This window comes from Pollicipes pollicipes, unplaced genomic scaffold, assembly GCF_011947565.3.
Source record: "Pollicipes pollicipes isolate AB1234 unplaced genomic scaffold, Ppol_2.1 Scaffold_3447;HRSCAF=4054_pilon_pilon_pilon, whole genome shotgun sequence".
Taxonomy (NCBI): domain Eukaryota; kingdom Metazoa; phylum Arthropoda; class Thecostraca; order Pollicipedomorpha; family Pollicipedidae; genus Pollicipes; species Pollicipes pollicipes.
The window spans coordinates 26,457,029-26,479,775 of record NW_023596297.1 but is presented as its reverse complement, the minus strand read 5'-3'; the positions used below and the strand labels follow the sequence as shown (position 1 = coordinate 26,479,775).

The window sequence follows — 22,747 nt, the reverse complement described above, 5'->3', positions numbered from 1 at the left end:
ACAGATTATCGGCGCTGTGTTCCACGGGGGAGAGGTGACCAGGCGAGTTTGGAGCCGGCCCTTGCGCCACTGCGGGAAGGCGGTCGCATCTGGTCTCAAGCTTCGGGCTGTCGTATCAGCGGAGGTGGCTGGAAAGGGGTGCGGAAATACTCACTGGGAACTAACTACGTGCCGCCGACCACATCACACGCCATCTTCAACGGCTCACCTATTGTCCGACAGCTTTCACAACCGATGTGCCTTGTGCGATTTTGCTCCCGATTTTTTGTCGTCTTCGCCATCATTGGGACTTGCACTCAGCTGCCGAAGCTTTTGGCGTCGCCGGCCTCTCGCCCTGGCAGGAAGAGCGAGCACCGCGGGGAATCGAACTCCGTACCTCCAGTTTTCAACGCGAGCAATGGTTGCCGCAGACGTGTAAATCGCTAGACTGTCGCCCCCCCCCCCCCCCTGGTTTTGTCCTTAATAGATGCTCCCCCTTGATTACGTCCTTTATGTCTTTCCTGATTTTTTCTTTTAAGTTCGCAATGGGCCAATTGTAAAAGGTCCGAATTCTTAGAGTTTCCTGAAACGCTTCGGCTGAGTACAAATGTGCCTGTTCCCCACATTATAAGTAGCCGTATGCTCAATGGCAGTTGTCAGCTGTCAGCCAGCAGCGCAGCGCATCACTTCGCTCCATTCCATTCGGCCGAGACCGGCGGGCGATGTGCAGCGAGCGCCTCGTCTCTCACGCCTCACACGCTCTGCTCCGCTGGCCGCTGCGCGCCGGCGCCGGCGGTCCGGCCGCCGCCCGGGCCGCGTCGGCGCCGATGCGCCGAGTCGACCGGGAGCAGGTCCCGCCCCCGGCTCGGCGGCGCGAAACAATGGCTCCGTCGGCGCACAACAAAGCGCGCCGGCCGCGCCTGTAACGAGCCGGCTCCGGTGTCGGCCGGGGGAGCGGCCGCCGGCCGGACATCTGTGCAAACAGGCCGCATAGGCCGGCATTGTTCCCACGGCGCGGCGCGGCGCACATGGCGCGGCCGCGGCGGCCGCGGACCGGTGGCGGCCTTTGTGCAGGCTCGCGCCCGGCGGCCGGCGTGGCACCGCCGAGGTCAGGCGGCGGGGAACTGGTGCCGAGCAGAGGCCTCGGCCAGAGGCCCGAGCAGAGGCCTCGGTGCCCGCTTGCGGCGCCTCGGTGAGAATCCTGAGTCCTCGTGGAGTGCGCGCTCCGGATGGAACGCCGCGCTGGCCATTCAGGCGGCTGCCGAAGCATGGAGATCAGATATGGAGACTTGGGGAGCATGGGAAACCGTGCGGATTGATGGTTTGGGGTTTGTCGCCAAACCCGACCGACACAATTCACCGCGTCAGAAGGCGGGTCCGATGATGCCACGTGTCGGTGGCCTAGCGCGGGCTAGCACCTCGTGCTTAGATAGAAGTAGCTCGGATAATACGCGCGTATGAGATGACATCCATTTCGAGCATCCGCCAAGCAACTCCTTGGAATAGTTTTCCGATGTTCACATTCGCTATCAACCGAAGCGGAAAATGGTCGCTGCGGACGTTTTTTCAAAACAGATGGTCCCAGTTCACACAGGCGTCGGCCCGTGTCCGCGGTGCAGGCAGCAGTCGCCGACGCCGGCGCCAGGGATCGCAACTGATGGGTCCCCATATGCGATACTTTTTCACCGACCGGCTAATTAGACTTCGGCGCGCACGTCGGCTGACAGCCATCGACAATAAAGTGAACGAAATGTTCCCATCGGCGTCCTGCCCGCAATCCAAATATTGTTCCTCGCCGGTCCACCTCCGCCGCACAGCTGAACGACGGTCGCGGAATTTTCACGCATGCGCGCTGGGGATGGCCGCTTTCACGCGGCGCATTGAGCGCACCTGACGGGCACAATGTCTTGATAAATGGAGAGTGTCGCCCGGTAATCTTGATAAATCAGGCGCCGCTTAGTGCCCAGATTTGTCGACGCTTTGTCCGGGCCGCCGCTCGCCGGTCGTGATTGTCATTATTTTCTTTAGCCTTAGCGCGGACGTCACGGAGCCGTGACGTCACAGCCTGAACTATTAGGAAGCCTTCCAGTCGATTGTTTCAGCTGTCGAAACCGAATGATGTATCAGTGAAGCTGGCTGTGCCCGAAAATCCGACGGGGCATTTGTTTCGCACCGAGGCCGACTGCGACCATCATTATTCACCAAGATGGAGGACAGCTACGTGCTCATGCGTGTTCTTTACCCCAGTGTTAACCACTGGAACGCCCATCATCACATGCATGAGAATCCCAACAAAATTTTAGATCTGGTCTTAATTAGCAGTTGCAAAGTCCAGGAACGGCGGAAAACAATCGCAAAGCACTACTGTTTGTGGGAATGTTCTTGGTACACCCCCATTGATATCCTTAGAACAGTTGGTTGCTCGGCGCAGCCCCCAAGTGCGTTGAGCATTGTTAGACGCCGCCGGGGCGACAGCTCGTTCACCACACCAGCGCCTGCGGCGTCAGCATTTCCCCCGATCGTCCCGTACTTGATCAACCTAATTTGTGGATTTTGTCCCCATTGTTCAGCGCCGGGTCTCTGAATGGCAGGCGCCTCTCAACCCTACGGCCAATAATTCGTTTAAACTAGACGCAGCTCAAAAGCGTGCCTTTTTGCCGGGCTCAACTCCGCAGGGAACTGTAAAATGGTGACTCTAAGCCACAGTCCCCCTGGCAATCGCTGCCCTTCGAAACCGACGACAATAAATTCCCCTTTCATTGTTGATGCGCCGGGCGGTACAACATAAACGTCCGTGTTCGGTGGCGGCCGTCTTCCACACGGAGACGAGCCCTGCATGTGATGATGGGTGGTCACAGCGCCGCTCACCGCCTGTGGATTGATCAGATGATCGGGCGCAGGGTGCTATTCGTGGCGTCGTCTTGTCTCGCTGGCTCTCCAGAGACGACAGGTGACGCTCGCTTGCATGATTTTCAATCGCGCGCCGACTCGCGTTTTCGCCTGGTCGAACATTCATGCATTCAAATCAGCGCAGGCAGCGGTTATTATTCATCACCTGCGAGCGACGCACCTTTGAAATGGAATCGCAGTATATTGCTCTCGCCTGTCACCATTCAGTGATGTGAAAAGGCAATCGCCGCGCTGGGCACCAATGAGGACCTGGTGGCTTTTCTCGCGGCCCGTCCCTGCGTTCTTTAAACGTATTACAATTACCGGCGACCAGCACAAAGGGAGGACCAGCCCCGTTAATGTCAACAGCATAACGATGGTATCCGGCGATACGAAATAGTGGTAGGTGGCTGGAGATCATTGACAGATGCTTTGGAACATAAAGCATCACGCGCTGTCGGGAGTCCACACATCACGCGATCGTTAATCAGATGATTTCGGCGGCACTATCGCAGTGTACGCCGTTGCCAGCCAGCCGCTGCTCCTCGAGCTCCAGGCCTCTGCTGGCCCGCGCGCTATTGGTTCCCCCTCCCGTCCCTCCCGCCCGTCCCTTCCGCCCGAGCCGCCGGCCGCGCCTGCCGTCTCCATCAGCACATCTGTATTGTCATGTGCGACCGTAATCATCAGTATAAATCAGCCGGGCCGACGCCAGGAGACGCTGGCGAGCCAAACAATGCCGCCGACGGGGGCCGTCCGGCGCGCGTCAGACCGACGGACCGACGGGACCGACGGGACCGACGCGTCGGCCGCGACGGGACTGACGGGGCCGATGTTACTGACCGTCGAGACGGGACTGACGGGGCCGACGGGGCTGATCATAGAGACGGGACTGACGGGACTGATGGAGCTGACGGGGCCGACGGGGCTAACACGTCTGTCGGCCGGGCTCGGCGCTCGTCAATGGGGCCACTATATGTCGAGGGCCGCGTGACAATGCCGCTGGAGGGGGAGTGTGAGGGGTGGTCGCGCCGCTGGAGTGGCCTGGTGAGATGGACTGGTGGCGGTCGGCGTGATTTACTCTTGGCTGTTCATGCTTGGTTTAAAGTGGACGGCGTCTGGGAAAGAGTCTGGAGTACACGATCAGGTGGTCCTGATTGTATATCACACCACGCTGTGCAGCTGTGCTGTGCACAGCATAGCTACACCTCGAATCAACTACTGGACACAGCGTGGTATCAGGTGTTCGGCCCTCCATGTCTGAAAAACTTAAACACGCCATCGGGGAAATAACAGTTGGCACAGCTTGTAGTTGGTCGCAAATGCCTCGCAACACAGGTTGCACAGTTGCACAAGGCTATCACAGTAATGCATTGGTCGTGTATTCTCATCGGTTTAATGTAACAAAAGTTTGTTGTGGATTTTGCACAACATGGAACAATATACAGTATGGGACGAAGGTGTATCGCCCTTTTGCAAAATGATATCCCGAAAGGCGTTACTCTCGTCGACCATGTCAGCGAGCATGCCATTCTCCACATCCCCGTCCCCGACACTGTTGTGGTCTTCTCCACTCCCATTGACACGGCTGTGCCGCAGTCAGGGTCATCACACGACCCGCCCACATGGGAGCAGCGCGCCCGCTGCCACGGCGGCAGCAGATCCGGGTGGTGCGGGGGGGGGCGCCCGGCGCGCGGGACCCGAGAACAGCGCCGCCGGATCGACGTGGGGCCGAATGTGGTCACTCCACTCTATGGGGAGCGACAGGCTAATTTGTCATGCGGCATTGTCCTTCCCCCGCACTCGGGCCGGAGAACACCCCATTGGCACAATAATGCCGGGGGCGATGCGGCTGAATATTTATTGTCGCCCGGATGCATTCAGCGAAGAAGAGAGAGAGAGCGAGAGAGAAGGAGAGAGAGAGAGAGAGAGAGAGAGGGAGAGAGAGAGAGAGAGAGGAGAGAGAGAGAGAGAGAGAGAGAGAGAGAGAGAAGAGAGGGAGAGAGAGAGAGAGAGAGAGAGAGAGAGAGAGAGAGAGAGAGAGAGAGAGAGAGAGAGAGAGAGGGTAGGAAGGGATGAAGGGAGGAAAGGACGGGTTGCGATAGCAGAGACAGAGATGCAGAAGGAATAGGAGGAAGAGCGGGTAAGTGATATAGATACAGTTGGGCAGGAGCGGCACTTTGAATTGGGTCGGTGCGGAAACCTTGCATCATCTTAAAAGTTAGTGTGGAATATGCACAGTGGCTTTAGATGAACTTCACTTGCATTTTAAATGATATTCCGTGCAATATGTCCATAAACATGGTTTTACTACATACAGTAGACGGCAAGCAATAGTATTGATTCCATCATGGTAATGACGTCTTTCTGATATATGATACACAATCAGTTTTAAAAAATAATTGCAGGGCAAATCTCCATCTCGCACAGTGTATCAAGCTGCAAATTGCAATATTTTTTGAGTATTTGTGGATATAGCTATGTTCAGTACGAATATTGCAGATGATGCCATTTCGAATAACTAAGAGGTGGATATTGTGATCTCCCATCTTGCTGCACAGCTTCCACTTGCATGGATTTTTCACAGAAGCTTCTTGGGTCTGTTGACTGCCATCAATCCACAACTCAAACACGTTTCTCCGCGTGCAGGGGGGCAGAGGCTGATCCTGAGTCAGACATAGGCAGAGACATGGGGTGATTTAGCACCAAAACAGCGCAGCCAACTCGACGCCCATTCATGTTTCAACGGCGGCTTCGACGCGACGTGCGACCCATCCCCGGAGAGAAGGCGCGGCGGCTATGATTGAGGGCGGGCGGTCGCCTCGCACCGCCGGCAGCAGCTGAGGCCGCCACGTGCGGACGGCCCCGCCCGCTCGTAGAACTACCTGACAGGGGGGCAGGCCGGCGACGACGGCGATCGCCTGTCGCTGGCCGCTCGGCCATCAGCAGTGCACGCGCACACGGTCAGCGGACGTGTGACGTTCCTTGCTTTTGGTGTTAACCATTTGGAGTTCGCAGTCGTTACTTCTTAGCTACGCCTGCCTGTGCAGCCTCTTCACGGCGGACTATGTCCAGAGCAGGCAAGCCGGAGGCCTGCGCCGACGCTGTTTCCCATGAAAACAGACGTCAAAAGGGGCGTGTTTTCGCTATAAGCGAGGAACTTTGTGACCGGCACCAAAGAAAGCAATTTGTTCAGAAATGATGGTGGGCGTTGTTTTCGCTGGAGCCGGTGAGGTCGGGAAAAACAGGGAACCTTGTCGTTCATCTCCGGGCGTTGCTGTCCGGTGAGGCATTGCCTCGTGTTGATGCACTGGGTGGTGCAGGGGCTATCCGTACCTAGAGCAGTGTAGATGCAGCTCGGCCTCGCCTCCCCCACTCCGTACCCGAAGCCTCTCAGGCGTCAGTTACCCGTGAAGGTCTACGTCGAAATAATGATCGATAGACACGTCTGGGCCTTAAGTGGACCTCCTCAACACTGTTTGTGTGTATCGCGCCCGGTGATTTAGTTCGCTGCGTTCATGTTCCACACACACCGTGGAGTTAATCGGCAAGCGAGTTACAGAGCACAATTGCTCAGCTGTTAATGGCATGAGTAGAGGTGTGTAGTATGGGCTTGCCGTCACAAGCGATATTCCGTGTCTCTCTCTCCGTCAATAGATGTTCGATTGTTGGTACGCGAATCATTACAATGCATTTTGACATCCAGAACATACGTCTGGTGGGATAGACTTTGTGATGAACCCATTGGAGCAAAGTGAGCGTGAGTGTGTGTACATAGCGAAGACTGGCAAAAACTAGGCCATCGAATTGCCTGACTGCTGTCATCGGATGGTTTGTTTACATATTTTTGCACTCGGTTTCACTCAGAAGCCAAACCTTGAAGTGTTACCAGATGTCAGCCTCTGATGATGTGACCGCCGACCGAAGCTTATTTGTAAAATATTCCATCGAAACGGAATACACTTAATGTATTTAAAGAACGCATTTTATAAAAGCGTGAGGAGCATAGTTGAAAGTTGGGGTGATTGAGAAATCACTGCACCTTTCCAAAGTCGTTAACAAACTTTCTTGCAAATTTGCAAACTTGCAAAACTTTTCTGCAAATGGCAATAGCCACCTCAAAATCATCGGCGTACCAAAACGTAGCAATCTGTACCTGGACAAGCCGGTTGCCGAGTTAGCACAGTGTTGCTATGGAAACCTTACGGTAACGATAAGCTCAGCGCATACCTGACCCCAGCCACCAGCTGAAAGCCGAGGGACCGAAAAGCCCTCCGCGTCTCGTCACCTGTCTATTTGGACTTCAGGAGCGTCAGCGATGCGACTAGGGCCTCAGCCACCAGGGTCGGGGTGGTTGAGCAATCAGGGCCTCAGCCACCAGGACGGGGTGGTTGAACGACCAGGGCCTCAGCCACCAGGGTGGAGCATCATCAGTTGAGCGATCAGGACCTCAGCCACCAGGGCGGGGTGGTTGAGCGACCAGGGCCTCAACCACCAGGGTGGAGCATCATCAGTTGTACGATCAGGGCCTCAGCCACCAGGACGAGGCATTATCGGTTGTGCGATCAGGGCCTCAGCCACCAGGGCGGGCTTCTTCAATTCAGCGGTCTCGCCCCACGTAGAAGGCTCGCGGAGAGTCCGGCTCATCATTCAGCACATTCCGTCAGCCTCATGCTGACATTGGTTCATTGATCGTCATCCAATGGCTGCCAGCGATGTTCCGCAGCATTGTTGGCTGCAGGGCTGAGCACATTAAGACCAAGTGACCTGGGCGCGCTGGCTGATGTGGAACATTACATGATCCCAGCGCCTTCTGTACTCCCAGGGATTGCACGCCTTGCCATGATGCTATTTTTAACAGTTTCTCTGGAAATGTATGTGGGCAAATGACGCAATATCGCCTCTGAAACACTATCCCTTTTTAGAAGTGGCACCTGATTTCTTTGGGAACGTTGCTACAGTGCCCCGAGCATCAGGCATCTACACCCCCTTGCCGCCCGCTTTGAGCGAATCTTCTGGGCGTTCAAGGCGAGAACTGCGCTCATTAATATGGCGTTGAAAGCCCAGACGCAAAAAACAACACCAGCGAGCCATGGAGTGCAACGGTTGGGTCAGATGTGCAGCAAAAATCCAGCAAATATCTTCCGGGCACAATCGCGAGCATGGTTTTCAATCGCGAGCACCTGATGCCGCACGCGTGCACTTTCCAATAATATTCTTGCTTCATTTTGAACTCATGCGTTTCCGATCGCTAGTTTATTCGCACAGTTTGTCATTTTGCAGCGACACATAGTGGCTACATGGAATGCTTGCACAAATGCTCCTGAGCAATGCGCGGGGCTAAATTCCCCAAAATAAAAATTATCCCAGCTGTCTCAGCAATCCCAGCCGGGCTGCAGTATTGAAGGAGCCGCTTCGGTGGGCGGCGGCGTGTCGGCGCGGCCCTGGTGCAGCGGCCGCCCGCCTCGGCCTCCCCTTTGTCCGGCCGTCGGCGCTGCTGCAGCGGGCCGCGCGCTGCGACGCTACTGCAGGCACCGTGCACGACATGATCTCACTTCCGGGCTCGATCGGCTCTGTACAGAATCATGCAGTGTTTATTAACTTGATACCGGCGCTGGCGGCGTGTCGGACAATAACAACGGAGAACAGACGGGCGCGCGCGCCCCGGCTCGCGGCCTCGGCTCGTAATAATGTGGGCGGCGCGCGGTGCCCCGCGGGAGCGGCGCGACGCCGCCGGCAGCGCCTATCTGGCCCGTTTATGTCAAACGAACGGACGCCGAAACGTGATCGGGACGCGCAGATTATATTGTTTGGTTTGCCGGCCGGTCTGCAGCGGGCGGCCGGCCGCGGCCGGCGTTCATTACGTCCGTTGTTGCTCCAGTAGGCGTAGACAATGTCTGGAAAGCGTCATGGTGACAGAGTGTTCTCATTGCATGTTATTGGCTGTGCAGCGTGCAGATAAGATAATGTATAATTAACAGGCTCTGAGAGGCCCCAGCTGGCAGAAATCTAAACAAATACCACTCCTTTGATTCTCCGTCTCATGTGAAGGTCAATTGTATGGCCGCTCGACGACGTTTGTTTATGGATATTCCTTTGTTTTGCCGACCCCGGCGCTTTTGCTTACTGGCCGCTGACAATGGCACATTTACACGGCCCTGGCGCCCCGTGTTTAATCTCAACTCAGCCGCTTCCAAAACACCGCGCTCTTGTTGGCAGGCTAAATTGAGGTTAGCCACTAATGATCATGCCAGTAACGGGCTGCGGCGATGAAGCGGCTCCTGTGATAAATCAGCCCAGCCGCCTGGCAGGCGCAGTCTCCCGGCTGCGCCTGCGTCAGCCGCCGTCGGCCAGCCGCTGTGCCCCTGCCCCCGGCTGCAGCCTTCATCGCCACTCTATTGTCGCGCACGCACGTCACTGGATGAAATGCCACGGCGACGTTCGCTTTACGACACAATGAAAACGTCGGCCCGGGGCAATTCCGCCTGGTGTCCTCTGTCCCTGCGAAACAATTTATAGCACGTGAAATGGTCCGACGACCAGTTGCCCTGTGAAAGTGCCGGCAGATGGCCCCAAATTATAGCGCCATTAGTATACAGACTGTTCATGGCACCTTAGTGACGACTGTCGCGGACCAGAAGAGACAGCCACAGGACGGGCAACGGCGCTCAGCTAATTTTACACAAGCTCCGGGCCTCTGAATAGTCCAACTGATGACGGTTGTTAGATGCGGAACGGCCATTGCTGAAATCTCCCATGACTGACTTTGTTCTTTTTGACATTTCGGCGGGCGTTCTCGAGTTCGTGGCGCAGGAGCCGCCAGGTTAGTGAGTTATAAGCTCTATGAATATACCCCTCATGCGCACGTTAGGAAGCGTGTTTATTTCATGAGACAGCTGATGTGAGGGCAGTTTTCTGTCAGACGCGTTCGAAAAATGTAGTTTTGCTACATCACGCAACCCGCCAACGTGGATTTCAGTCTTGAGGGCTTGCCTCATCCTCCTTGTCATCTAAAGCAGTCTTGATCAGAAGAAGAAAAAGGGATCTTTGATGTCAAACTGGATTATTTGGGCTCAGACCGAGTTGAGCAAGGGCACCGATGCTTTTTGGGTTGGAGTTCGGGTCAACAAATCATTGATTTGCCAGGCTATATGGAGCTAAACACCAAGTTCCGTCGATCTCGCAAGATAAACATGTTGATCTTTCAAACGAACACTAGTTGCAGTTGAGCTGTTCAGCTGACGAAACCATTTCATCGATGATACATTGTTGTGAGCCTCCTGTTGTACGAATACCAAATCCATCGCAAACGCCAAAAGTGATAATCTATTAGACTAACACCGACAACAACATATTTTCCGCACTTATGGGCCGTGCCGTGGGCGAGACACCAGCGCTGGCAGGGCGCGTGTTGCTCCAGGTCGTGGGTTCCCCCGACCTAACGGCGTCACGTGCCTGGCTTTGTTGCCTCTGTCAGCTCAACTTGTCCGGATCGCTCATGCCACGCTCTTACAGTCGGAAGCCCACGCGTCATCCCGTACCCACAGCTCTTTCTGCACTGATCAAACATCGCTCGGAAATGAAAGGTCCTGGGGGCTGGTAGCCGAAGCCGGCGCCCAAGTTTACACTGCTGAGAAGAGGCGTTGTTTCAAACTAGAGCTCCGTCAGAGACCAAACGCTGGCTGTGACGTGCCTGTCACTGCCGGTGCTGACCAACATGCCGGCGTCAGGCCGCCAGAATGCCGGCACCGGTCTGCCTCCGGTAACACGTGTCGATCAGCGTGCGGGCGCCGGCTGGATGGATCCGTCCGTCGGCATCGGCGGCTGGGGCCGTCCGTCGACACCGGCGGCTGCGGCCCGCCCCGGAAGCCGGCCGGAAGCCGTCCGGAGGCGGCCGCCGCCGCCACACAGCACCGGCCGGGCACTCCTCGCCCAGCCGACATCTGGAGCGACGCTATCGACACACGCCGACACACATCGATCCCGGCTGTGATTAGCGGCATACGGAGGCGGCCGGCCGGCCCCGGGCCCGGCTCAGCTGACCCGGCCGGCCTGGCAGCCGCCAGCACCGCGGCGCCCGCCGTGCTTCCGGCCCTGAGATCATCGCGGCTCGTAAAGACAACAATGCGCGGCCTCTCTCGACGGCGTCGACGGCCGCGCCGGCCGCATCTGGCCGCCGGCGCGCCGCCTTTGTTGGCGCTGATTTGTGCCTGCTGCGACGGGCTCGCCGCCACCCACCCGGCCGCCCGCCACCCGCCGACTGGCGCGAGATTTTAATGAAACATGTGTCGGAGCGGTGGGCTCATTTTTCGCACCGCTTCCAGCAAGGCGGTAAATCAGATTTGTCACCCGCCCCGGCAGAGCGCGGCTGCCACTGTCTTTTTGCCGGTGTTTTTAGCGCACATTGTTTCGAATACATCATCTTGTATATGACAACGACCAATCCGGCAGCGCCGCGGCTTCCGGTCCCGGCGAATTAAGAGCTTATGTCTCCGTGGGTACGGCGGAATCTCGGCCTGGGTAGCTGGCGATTGTGGAAGCGACACGGAGCAGTCAGTGATTCTCTTAGCACACGGCTGATAAGAAATTATGAGCGGATAGGCTGCCTGCGCCTTATGTGTGACAGTATTCCTGTCTATAAGCGAACTCAATGAGAAGTTATAATCTACGAGTCGACACTTTTTTACGCGCAGGATTCGCCGGAACGCTATGCGGGAGAGAACGATGATCACGCATTCTTCTGTTGGAACTGTCGGAAGTGGTTTGGTTTGCGTATAATGTTCCAATTCTTTAAAGCCTCATGCCTTACATAGTTATATTTAAAGCTTCATGCAGTTATTAATTAAACCTTTCCTTCAGTAATTTATCAGTGAAAGCCTTGCTGACGCTGGCAATAAAAAGCTTTTTGAAATAAGCCGTGCTTAATAGTCACGAATATCTAGTTGCAACCGGCGGACATCCTGTTTCTACTGGACGCAAGCGCTAAGAAAGGGCAACCTTAAAAAATTGGGAGAAGGAGGAAAACGTCATTTTGAAAGGGAGCGCAACCATCTGCAATTTTTTTTTTCGTTTTAAGTAGGCGCCAAGTGACCAATGCAGTTGAAGTGCCCAAAACCCCTAAAAGCAAAACAACAAAATAGGCCTGTCTGGAGACATGCCACGGCCATTGTCCTAGTTCCTCTCCCCCCCCCCCGCAAACTTCTTGTGCTCTTGAGAAACAGTGAGAAAGGCGAGAAACTCCTTGGGTGCCTACGGCAGGTACTTGTGGTAAAGGAAATGGCGCTGGTGCCGCCATGATTGTAAAAAGACTTTGCAAATACATGTTTTTAGGAGTGTTTCATCGAACAAACGCACCTAACAGCATAGTCATGCAAATTGCCCCTATAGCTCTCTCGGAATATCCAGCCCATATGTGTGGGGAATGCAGAAACTCGGAGATTTAAACATAAAAATCCTCGCTGACATTCTCGCTGCCGGACAGTTTGCATGATGGATTGCATAATTTGTTATCGTTCTTAATTAAGCGCCACCCCTGATTTAAGACGATTTTCGATGGGCTCAATCCCGTGAGTACCACAAACATGGTTCACGCCTGTGCTAAAAATACCTTTGTTTAGACTCCATGGTTAATGAAATGACAAGAGGCTGGTTTACCAGCAAGGATCCAAAATCACCCGGGCGTCACATAACGCCAACGAAAGGGAGATGGATGACAGAAAACGAAACTCGTTCTGCCGTGGTCACGGGAGCGACCTGTGCTTACGTCAGCCATCGCACGTGTATTTTAGAGTTCATGTGGTGTTTTGCCCACGTGCCGGCAATTCATTGCGTGTCACCTTTCCTTTCTCTCTTCTGTGCGATCATGCATACTTCTTATCGTTTGTAGGTTACGTATTTCTTGGCGCATGATGGCTGAGTATTTAAAAAAATAGACATGTTAAGAATAACTCAGTTCCGATTTTTACCACAACCGATTTTTTCACCACAACAAGTAGTGTATTCCTTTTTATACATCGGAGAGAGTGATATCAGTATGCAAATATGACAAGATGCATCGCATAATGCCGCGACAGTTTGTGCGGGTCGTTCATGACAGCAGCGCTCACACGGATGCACCCTGCGTTGGATCGGTGTCATCACAAGAGATTCGCCACCTCCGGCGTGTTGCTGGCTGCTTCCGTTCCAGCCCAGCGGCTGACACGGGACCGTTGTGCCAGCGCCGTCGGCGTCCGTCACCCTCGCCACACCAGACTATGTTTGTCGCCCTGCGCCGATACACGCCGCGCGCCGCATCCGCGTCGGCCGCGCGCACACAGCGTGCCTCTGTCGCCGAATAATCAGGCGAAATTAATTACTCGATTCTCAATGAGTCCGTTTGATTCTGTTTGCTTACGCTCGCGGCGGGGAGCCGAAACAAAAGCGGCCAGGTGAGGAGGAGGTCGACCCCACGCGGTTTCCGGCGCCGGGCGAGGCGCACCGTAATCGCCCGTTTAATTTTAGGCCGGGCCAACACCAGACTCGCATTGTTTGTCGCTCGTGATTTGGCTGCGATGAAAATATACAGCCCCCAACTACAATATACCAGCAAAATGGGCAAATAAATAGGCGGCAGTGGGCCGGCGGGCAGCTGACGCGGCCCGGCCGGCCGGCCACCCGTTTTTTGCCGCTGTTTAAATACAGGCCGACGGGCGCTGTGCGGCTGCGTTTTGACGTCTTATGAGAGATGGGCGCTCTCTCCGGACGACCGTCGAAACATAGGCAGCCAAATTCGCAGCGGAGGATGGCAGGCCACGTGCTTGGTGGGGCCCGGATCGCTTGCGGAGGCGGATGACGGCTGGGAGCAGACACTGGCTGGGAAGGGCCGCATTGCGTGACGTCAGAGCCTGTGGAGAATCGTCGGCAGCTGGACAGGATAGGAGAACGGTGGGCGTGGGTCCTCCGGCCGCGGCGCGTACCGAAATAGCGAGTATGAATTAGTTTCCCCGGTGGAGAGTGGAGGCAAGAGAGTTGAAAGCGGAATCTCCCAAGCCGTCAGTACTTTGCTCGATTGGAGTGCGAATAGCTGTATTTTTATTTGTGTTGTAGTTTCCCATTCACAACCTCTACACGAGTGTACCTGTGCTTAGCCCTGTGCCAGTCGTTAGGCAGTAGTGAGTTACGTTACAGATTTGTTGAAAAAGACGAGGTTTTTTTAAAAAAAAGACGAGATTATCAGGAACAGTCGCTCCAAACGGAGTCTTGCCAACTTGATCGGAACCCGAAAAGTGGATGACTTCGCGCAGCCATGCTATAGCTATAATCGTGGTTTATCGAAGCGTCCAACACCTAAGCTCAATCCGCGTAGACATCTCACACAGATAGCATCTGATCTCGCTTCCAGCGGCCGATCTCACACCGAACTTAGCGGCTGGGAGCCAGGTTCGTACCCACGACCTTTCTCCCACGGTCACACGGTCGCACCATTTGAGCTACACCGTCCCCGTATTCAGACTCTGTAAAATTGACGTGCTGCATGTGCGCAGCATTACCCAATAATCTCGTGTTGAACCTTAATTTCATATCGTGGAAGTGGATAACCTATTGGTGAAATATTTCGAAGCTCACTGCATTGCTGCAAAACTTATCGCAGTTTTATTGAACCAGTTTTAATTAATCCTGCGTGTCTTTAATTTGTTGCCTGCTTTCTGTTCGCCTGATTAGAAACGAAAGCACCAAGATGTGGCTATGGATAGTGCCAGCCCGTTGAATCTTCAGCGCACGGTCAAGCTCAGGCTAGGGTCTTTGACAAATTTTATGCATTCCATCTGCCATGCAATTTTACTGCCTATTTCATTGGATGATCATCATCTTCCTTTGAAATACAGGAACAGTAGGATGCTACTTTTGTTCATGTGACATATCATTTTGCTGTCTCCAAGGGCCGCCAAATAAGAGAAATAATTTTCAGCCGCCCGTTCCTTTAGCCACGCACCGGCGACATTTGGCGAGATCCCCCTCCCTCCACCTGACTTACCTGTTGAATCATTCTTTTAACGGTTTCATAATGATTTGCAACCACTCCTCGGCGTAATGCTACGCAATCCAGCATCCCCTCTTCTCCTTTGTTACGCCTTGGTCACGCTCCATGAGGCCCCTCCCCGCTCCATGCATAACATGATTTATGAACGCCCCCGAAAGCAGTTGTTCCTCCGATCGCGAAACGCACAATATCACTGTTTGCTTCGCTATGAAGCAGAACCCGACAAAACCGTGCTTGGGTTTGAGGCCACTTCCAGTTGTATATGTCACTCATAGCTTTAGTGGTGCACGATTGGACGCTGTCATTTTGATTCACAATGGTGTGTCAGACATGGTGGAAAACCGATTATGGAGCTGTTCAGGCTTTCTCTGATTTGGTTCAATGCCAACTTTATGGCCAAAGACTGGTTGGCATGGCTGACTCATAAAATTAACACACGGTTGATGTGTCCAATGCATTCGTGAGAGGGATCTGTTCATCATCGCATAATAGGTTGCGAAGAACAGAAACATGTCTCCCATTGTGCTGCTGCAGTGCTATTTTGACATGCGCAAAGGTATGCATACGTCTATTTCCCCTCCGCACCACTAACCATTATTCAAAAAACATGCCGACTCACAGGGTCCATGGTCTAATGGCCCGATTTCATGCCAATGACATCTGCTTCATTTGGCCGATGATTTCTGCGCATTCTCCGCAATTTTTGGCTAGGGGCGAATGGATGCACGTGCTGAAGACTGCCTGTGGGGTCGTTTTTTTACGGCAACGGAAGGCAACAATCCATCATTTGTGCTGGCTGCCCGCACGTGTGCAAACCATGTTTGTCTTCCTGTTTTTGTTCGGAACTCGGTCGGCGACAGTGTCACGTTCGACGCTAGAAAATCGGCGCCGACATCTTCGGCCTGGCACCCAGCTGATGATTACACACCCCCACGTGACCCAGCCGCGTGGCAGCGTCCTCCAACTGACGCGCAATTCCATTTCAGAGGCATGTCCGCCAAACGGAAATCGCCGCCTTCCAAGCTGTCCGACGTCGACGGCGGCCAGGAGGTGAACAGTGAGGTCACCAGTGACGGGCGCGAGTCGCCCGCGGCGCTGACCCTGACCCCGCGGCCAGAGGTCAGCCGAGCGGGCGCCGCCGACCCGGACCAGCACGCGCAGAAGCGCAACATGGAGAACGTGCTGCGCAAGCTGTCGTCCCGCATCCTGGACGAAGCGAGTGCACCTGTCACGTCGTAAGTGTCAAACCTCCACCTTTTTTCCACGCCGCTGTTGGATGCCGCACCATGTCAGCTTCACAGGGCATTCCTGGTATTCCATTACCAACCCTTTACGCCAGATGGTTCTTGGCGGCCCGTTACGCCGCCACCGGCTCCACCAAAATAAGGCTTTAACGCCTTTATGAGGCACCCAAGCATCAGGTAACAGCTGCGGAGTCAAGTCGGTATGTCTGAAGAGCGACTCGCCGATCAGCAATGCTCTTGGTGTGGCATGTGGTCAGCTTATGTCGGAAGTCAATGGCTCAAACAAATGCAGCGGGACCGTGCCTGAAATAAAAAAAACACAAATTTATTTGAAAAAAATGTCTTGTTAAAATGGCACCCAGTGCTGCTGAAGGTGCCAAGGCCTTAGTTCTGTCTTGTGGGAAGTGGGGATACGCGTAGAAGTTTCAGCTCGCTTGCATTGAATTTGAAACGCTAACCACTGCAGAGTCTGCTACGGCTTCCTAATCTTACGATTTCCCTGGACACAAGCTACGCCACATTCTGGTCAGACTGCAGCAGCGAGGCTCCTTCATTGGTCATGCGCCTGCGGGGTGAGCGGACTCGCTTGACTCCAGATCACACCGGCCCCGTCACTGATGGAGCCTGGGCCCAGCGGTAGCCTCTATCCGGGTCGCAAAATTGTCGTGCGATCCATGGAGACAGTCATAAGCCGTCACCCGATCTTGTCCGCACTGTTTTCAAAATTGTGGTAGGTTCTGCTCTTTGTGGTTTTTTGAATCGAATGCAACTTGGCAAAACATTCAACAATTATCACCCAGACAACACCACAGAGATTTCATGTTAGCGGTGGGTACTTCGATCAGCTTCCTAACCCTGTTTTTCTGATTGCCTTCATCGTCCGACTTTTCAACGTCTATACGAGTTCCTCGAACCTGAGAAGGCGGTTGTATTTAAATGCGCGGGCAATTTAAAGCAGTGAAATTCAAGGGAAGTCGGGTAGATTAAGTCAAAGAACGGTCCACCTATGTTGACGATAAATAGGACGAACAGTTTCTCTGGATGAGACTGCTATTGTTTCCTACAACCTGGACGGTACGAGACAGCGATCCTCCAATAGGTCAGCTGATTATTATTAGCATTATTTACAAGCGATTCCCACTTCCTCCGCTGCACAGAGGCTTCGCCGTTGGCGCCAGTAACGCCGCCGCCCGTGACGTCACGTTGACACGTGTCTCAACAATGTGAAAGGGGCTAACGCTTGTAAGCCATTCATAACTCTGGATCACTCGGACACTTCGTCGCCGCGACGCTGTTCCGCGCACGCCGGACACGTCTGACATTTAAAAGTGGCTACCCTTTGCATCGAAGAGCAAACGGTAACTTGCGCACAGAGACGCAATGTCCATCGCTGGTCCAGCTTTGTGGCGTGCTTTTGTCGGTTTTGCCTCCGTACCGCTTGCTTCTCGTACGTGTGTATAACAGCGTCATCATGTGAGGTGCCGAGATATGCGCACTGCTCGCCAGCGCTATGACCAAGACCGGTATGAGAAGGGCGTAAATTTATGGCGTGGATCGTCACGAACCCTGAAGCCGTCGTATGCGCAAATCTCACGGTAATCTGCGCGGCCGGGTATGCTGTGCGTCTGGTTAAAGAAATGTGGGCAGACAGAGGGGTAGACAGGTAGACAGAGACGGACGAACGCTCGGAAACGAGTGAATTAAAATGTTTATTCCACGTGCTACTATGTCTTAAAGCTTACCATAACTTACTACGTGAAATGATTTCGCCAACAATGTGGTTACCGAGTAATAGCACGGATGGCGTTGTTTTTGTCTGTCTTCAGCTGGCCATTGATGAACCATATTCCTGCAATTGTTATATTATTAGCAATTTTCTTCACAAGCCAGTCAACGTCCCGTTTTAGCCAAAGTCTGAAAGTGTAACTTGGGTTTGGTGTCATCATTCATACTGATAAAATAACGATGGAAAAGAACGCGAGAATGCATGCCATGCAGATTGCAAGCGCATCGGGCCTGTTTAGGCTGTATAACATTCAGGCTAGCAGACCCCATCCCTCCGTGGAACGTCCTTCCTCATCTCCGCTCCGCGGTCCGGTGAGCACACGGAACAGTGACTAATGACATGACATCTTGCAGCTGACATGATCGGCGCGTCCTGCATTTCCCAACAGGAGAAGGCTGTTCGTCATGTTCTCATAGGATAGCGTACTTCATGTGGCCCTTCCTACCCGGTCGCTTTATTATCAGCAAAGTATTAGTGCTTGTCTTTGTTACACAGGCACCCAATGTCTGTATGCATCGCATTTATATTTATTATCGAAGGCTCATTCCAGCCAGTTTCTCTCAGCCAACCATCTATTTGTCAGTCATTTAACATCGAAAACATTATGGTGTCCATGCTTTAGAACAGTAAACGATGTCCAATCGTCCACGAAGCAGGTTAATCTGTTACTTTAAGATCGGACTTGCCTGCCATAACTTGCGCCTTAGTCCACAAGAGCGCAGCAGCAGCACGCGGCAAGATCGATGATGCCCCCCAGAGGCGTGGCTTGATTTGGGGGTAGTATTTTTTTCCGCCAGCCGATGTGTTGAATGCCTCTCACCGCTAGGACCAAGCTGGTCTAACTCTTCAGGGACAGTTTTTTCTCGGACCTGGCCCGGTCACAACCGGGGCATGCTGTGACCTGACCTGGCCCAACTCCTCAGGGACGGTGGCCTATTAAATCTGGCCCGGTGGGCATGCTGTGACCTGACCTGACCTGACTCCTCAGGGACGGTGGCCTATCAGACCTGGCCCGGTCGCACCCGGAACTTTTGCCCATGCTGCTCGACAAACAACAGATGGACCCGCAGAAGATCCAGGAGATGATCGAGCAGCTGCGGATTGTGCAGCACAGCATCCAACTGCGACAGCAGCAGGAGCAGTTTAGGCAGCAGCAGGAACAGTTGAAGGTAAGGAGCTGGCGCTCCGCTCGGCTGCTGCGGCAGGAGCAGCTTAAGCGCTAATGACAGCAGCTCATAAGAGCAGCCGGGATGATTGGACATCCAAATCCAACGGCAGCAGCCAAGGGAAGATTCTAGTCGTCTATTTTGGGGACAAAAAGTGTCGCACTGCAAATCGATCTTAGCGAGGTGAAGCTGCCGAGTTGGTAATCCTTTGATGACGATTTCGGTACGAAATTACCGGCCTGACTAATCGCTCCTAATATCCGAATTACCTGGAGACAAGTTGAGATGGATCCTTAGTGTGACTCGTTCAAAATTAATGACTCGATCTTCTGCCACTAGTTTCATTGATTTGCCCGTCACTGCAGGCCCAAAATCAACCAATGTCTGGCATACATGACTTAATCTTGGCAGTCGAAAGCAAGCAGCGATGTATTATCCGCCACGATCCGTTCCGTCCCTAATGAGCATCAATTCGATCCAGCCTGGCATTGAGCCGATTACGCCCTAGCCTCTTGTTGCGCTCGCTCCAGTACGCATTGTGCCCACCAAACAACGCGCCTCACGGCGACGAACCCAGCCCCGTGGTACACCGCCCGCCAACTTCCCTTGTTAGAGCTCAAGTGCGAAGCCACAATGGCACCTGAGGCTGGCCCCCGGACGGTGGCGTCGGGTGAGCGGAACGCGTCCGCCGCAGGAAGCGTTGCGTCGCGCCTGGGCACTCGCCGCCGCCGCCGCAAATAATCGTGAATCACTCATCGCTAGCCTGATTAATTCCAATCGGCGCGATCGGCGTGCGAGAGAGGCCCCTCGGCCGCCGGGACTGTGGCAGGCCGATCGGGACGAGCACGAGAGAGGCGCGCTCCGGGCTGGACGGCGTCGCCTGCCGCGGCCGCTCGTCACCCGCCACCCGTCTGTCACCCGTCCATCGCCGGTCCGCGCCGGCCGCCAGGACGCAACCGGGGTATTAATTTCGCGCGGAAAGCCCCAAACAAAGCTGATCAAAGATGCGCCGGCGCCTGGCCGCGATGGCCGCATCGGTCGGCGCGGTGCCGCGCCACCAACGTTATGACAGACGCGCGCGCCGGCTGTTGATTTTACAGGAATGGCTTCGACTGGCGTCGGTCCCGACGGACGGGCGGGCGAGAGGGGAGGGGAGCTCTCAGGTGCGGCCGGCAGCGCCGCCATAGGCGGCAGCGGCCGACGCGGCGGTGACGTGTGACGCACGCGCCTCAGACACAGCCTCGGCCTCGCACCGCCGTCGCCGTCAGGGCTGCTTACCCCAAGGCCCGAGGGCGCCCGCATATTTATGGTTGTTTATTCGCGCCCAGTTTTAAGCATGAACATATATCATGCCCAGTCATTCATAAGGGCCATTTATTAGCCGGTAAAAATCACAATCGGATGGGTTTGGGGACTGGATGAGGATTGATGTGCGCCGTTTGTGAGTGCCGCGCCACCTGAAGTCACCGCCAGCTGTTGTTTGCGATAGTCGACTGTTCTGTTGACTGTGCGCTTAATGGAATTAGCGCATCCGGCTAAAAGCAGAAAGTAAGGGGAACATGAGTGTTAACTTCCCCAAGTCGCATTGTGCTTCTTTTGCGACACCAACTGCTTTCTGTGCTGTCAAGACGGAGAACACCGGGCTCGCGTGTGCTGGTTGTGTTCCATGACAAACGGTCGTGGACGCCCGATGGGAACGACAACTGACGCCAAGCCTCGGCCAAGGCGAACCGGGAAGTCATCGCGAACTAAGAGAACCATGAGTTGCAACTCTGGCAGAATCTCGCCTCTTCCCAGTCGAGCGTCTGTTTCTGTTTTTCTACCATGCATCACTTTGATGGCACCATTCATCTATCGGGTTTATTCCCTCGTCCTGAAGGTGATCAGGGCAGCATCATTTCCCCGCGAAGCCGTATTTTCCTCGCCTGCAAAAACACATCTGAGCCACGTTTCGGAAGTGCGGGTCACTGCCGCACTGCCCGCACTGCCGATGGGAGCCATTGAAGGCCGAGCGAGCCTCTCCCCTCCCTGCCCCGGCAGCGGAACCCTCCTGCACGGCGCCGGCACAGCGGCGGTGTGTTGGCAGATTGACGGCCGCTTGGCCGGGCCTCAAAACGAGCCCTGACGGACGGCGGCACTACGCCGGGAGCTGGGACGGGCAGTGTCGTACAATGCACGGGCTGCTGAGGGCAGAATCGGCCTCAGTAACAGCCCTGCTGGTACACGGCTGGACCATTAGTTCATTTGTTCGGCCCTGGCCCGCCGACAGCTGGCTGTGCTGGCCTGTCAGTCAAACGGGCGATCCTGCATGCTCACCTGACTCATCCACGGCACGTGTGATTCAAACACCAGTCACGGAAGATGTGACTACGGCGAGGGCACTGTCGGACTGGTCGAAAACACGCTGTCTCTGTCCTTGCAAGCCCCTTCTCCATCTACGCTTGCGGAACGCAAAATATCAAGCGTGCAATCCCATGGTCAGGCTGGCATCGATGTTTCCGGTCTGCGCGTTGCGCTGGAATGTTTCTTGATCTGTATAATTTGTGAAGACATTTAGTTGTAAGTAGTCTTCTGCTTTTGTTGAATAGTTTACTTCGAGCGGTTTAAAAGCTTCCTGTTTATCTTCAGGCTCGGCCTCGTTATTTTGCTATGATGTGATGTTATTGTCCTGCTGTGTCATTCCAGTATATGCAAAAACTGCTCCGTAGTAGTTGTTTTTTGTAACAACCACGCAAAGCTAACGATATTGATCCATGGGACACATAGATATGGGCGTAGCACTGCAGAAAACACGAGTTTCATGTGCCGAGCACCGGCACCAGGCCGACAGGAGACATCAGTCTCCCCACATCCTTTTATCCTATGAAAAAGCGTGGGGCGAAATTCTGTCTTGGCAGATCCTACTCTCTGACGCTAAAGCCGGCGTTTTCTGCGAACGTGCCTCAGCTCGGCTGCCAAAGTGGGTCAGCCCCCGCCCTCACACACCCTGCCAGTCGGATCTGATGATCGATGATCAATGATCGTGGCCGGACCTGACCCCATCATCGCCTCAGACGGTCCCACTTAGCGGCCACTCCTCCCGGGCGCGTGCAGCAGGGCACGCGCACGTGCACAGACGGTCCACGTTACCTCCACTCCGCAGAGAGCGGCCGGCGGCGCGGCCCGAGCCCCCGGCCGCGCGCGCGCCGGCCGCTTCTCCCGCCACCGAAACTTGGCGGCCGCCGCCCGTTATATTCACGAGAATTTTGTCACGTCGTTTATATTTAGGACAATAAGCGGGCAGGAATGCGCTGAGCCCGCTGTAGCGGACAACGGCGGCGTCAGGCGGCCATTGGCGCATTATCGTGCGTGCCAGCGGCTCGGCCAGCGGCGGACGGGCTGGCCGGTCGCCTATCGGCCGCATACCGGTACAGATTGCACCGCACGCCAAGTCCCAGCCGATAGCGGAGAGGCGACTTTGAAAAAAGATCGGAGTGTTTTGTGAAACATCATGGCCGTACAGGAGTACCCGGTTGGCAACGAACTGAGAATGCTGATCCCCATTGATGATTGGTTTGGTGTGTTTCGGGTGCAGGTTTTGGCGTGTTTTCGGCGCAGGAGTAGTTTTTTTAAAAATCACATCGTCATTATCTCCTTTCCTATTGCATGACTAAGTCAGCCATCTTGT

The 22,747-nt window shown here is 54.6% G+C and overlaps 1 protein-coding gene across 1 annotated transcript in view; it reads left to right on the top strand.

Moving 5' to 3' along the window:
• The window catches only part of LOC119092363 (transcription factor SOX-5), a 92,805-nt gene that overhangs the window by 43,102 nt on the left and 26,956 nt on the right, over positions 1-22,747 (top strand). Inside the window, exons 2-3 of the mRNA XM_037215327.1 lie at positions 15,871-16,119; positions 18,903-19,083. Coding sequence (XP_037071222.1) covers positions 15,875-16,119; positions 18,903-19,083 — 426 coding nt within the window. The 5' untranslated portion in view covers positions 15,871-15,874. The remainder of the gene's footprint in view (positions 1-15,870; positions 16,120-18,902; positions 19,084-22,747) is intronic.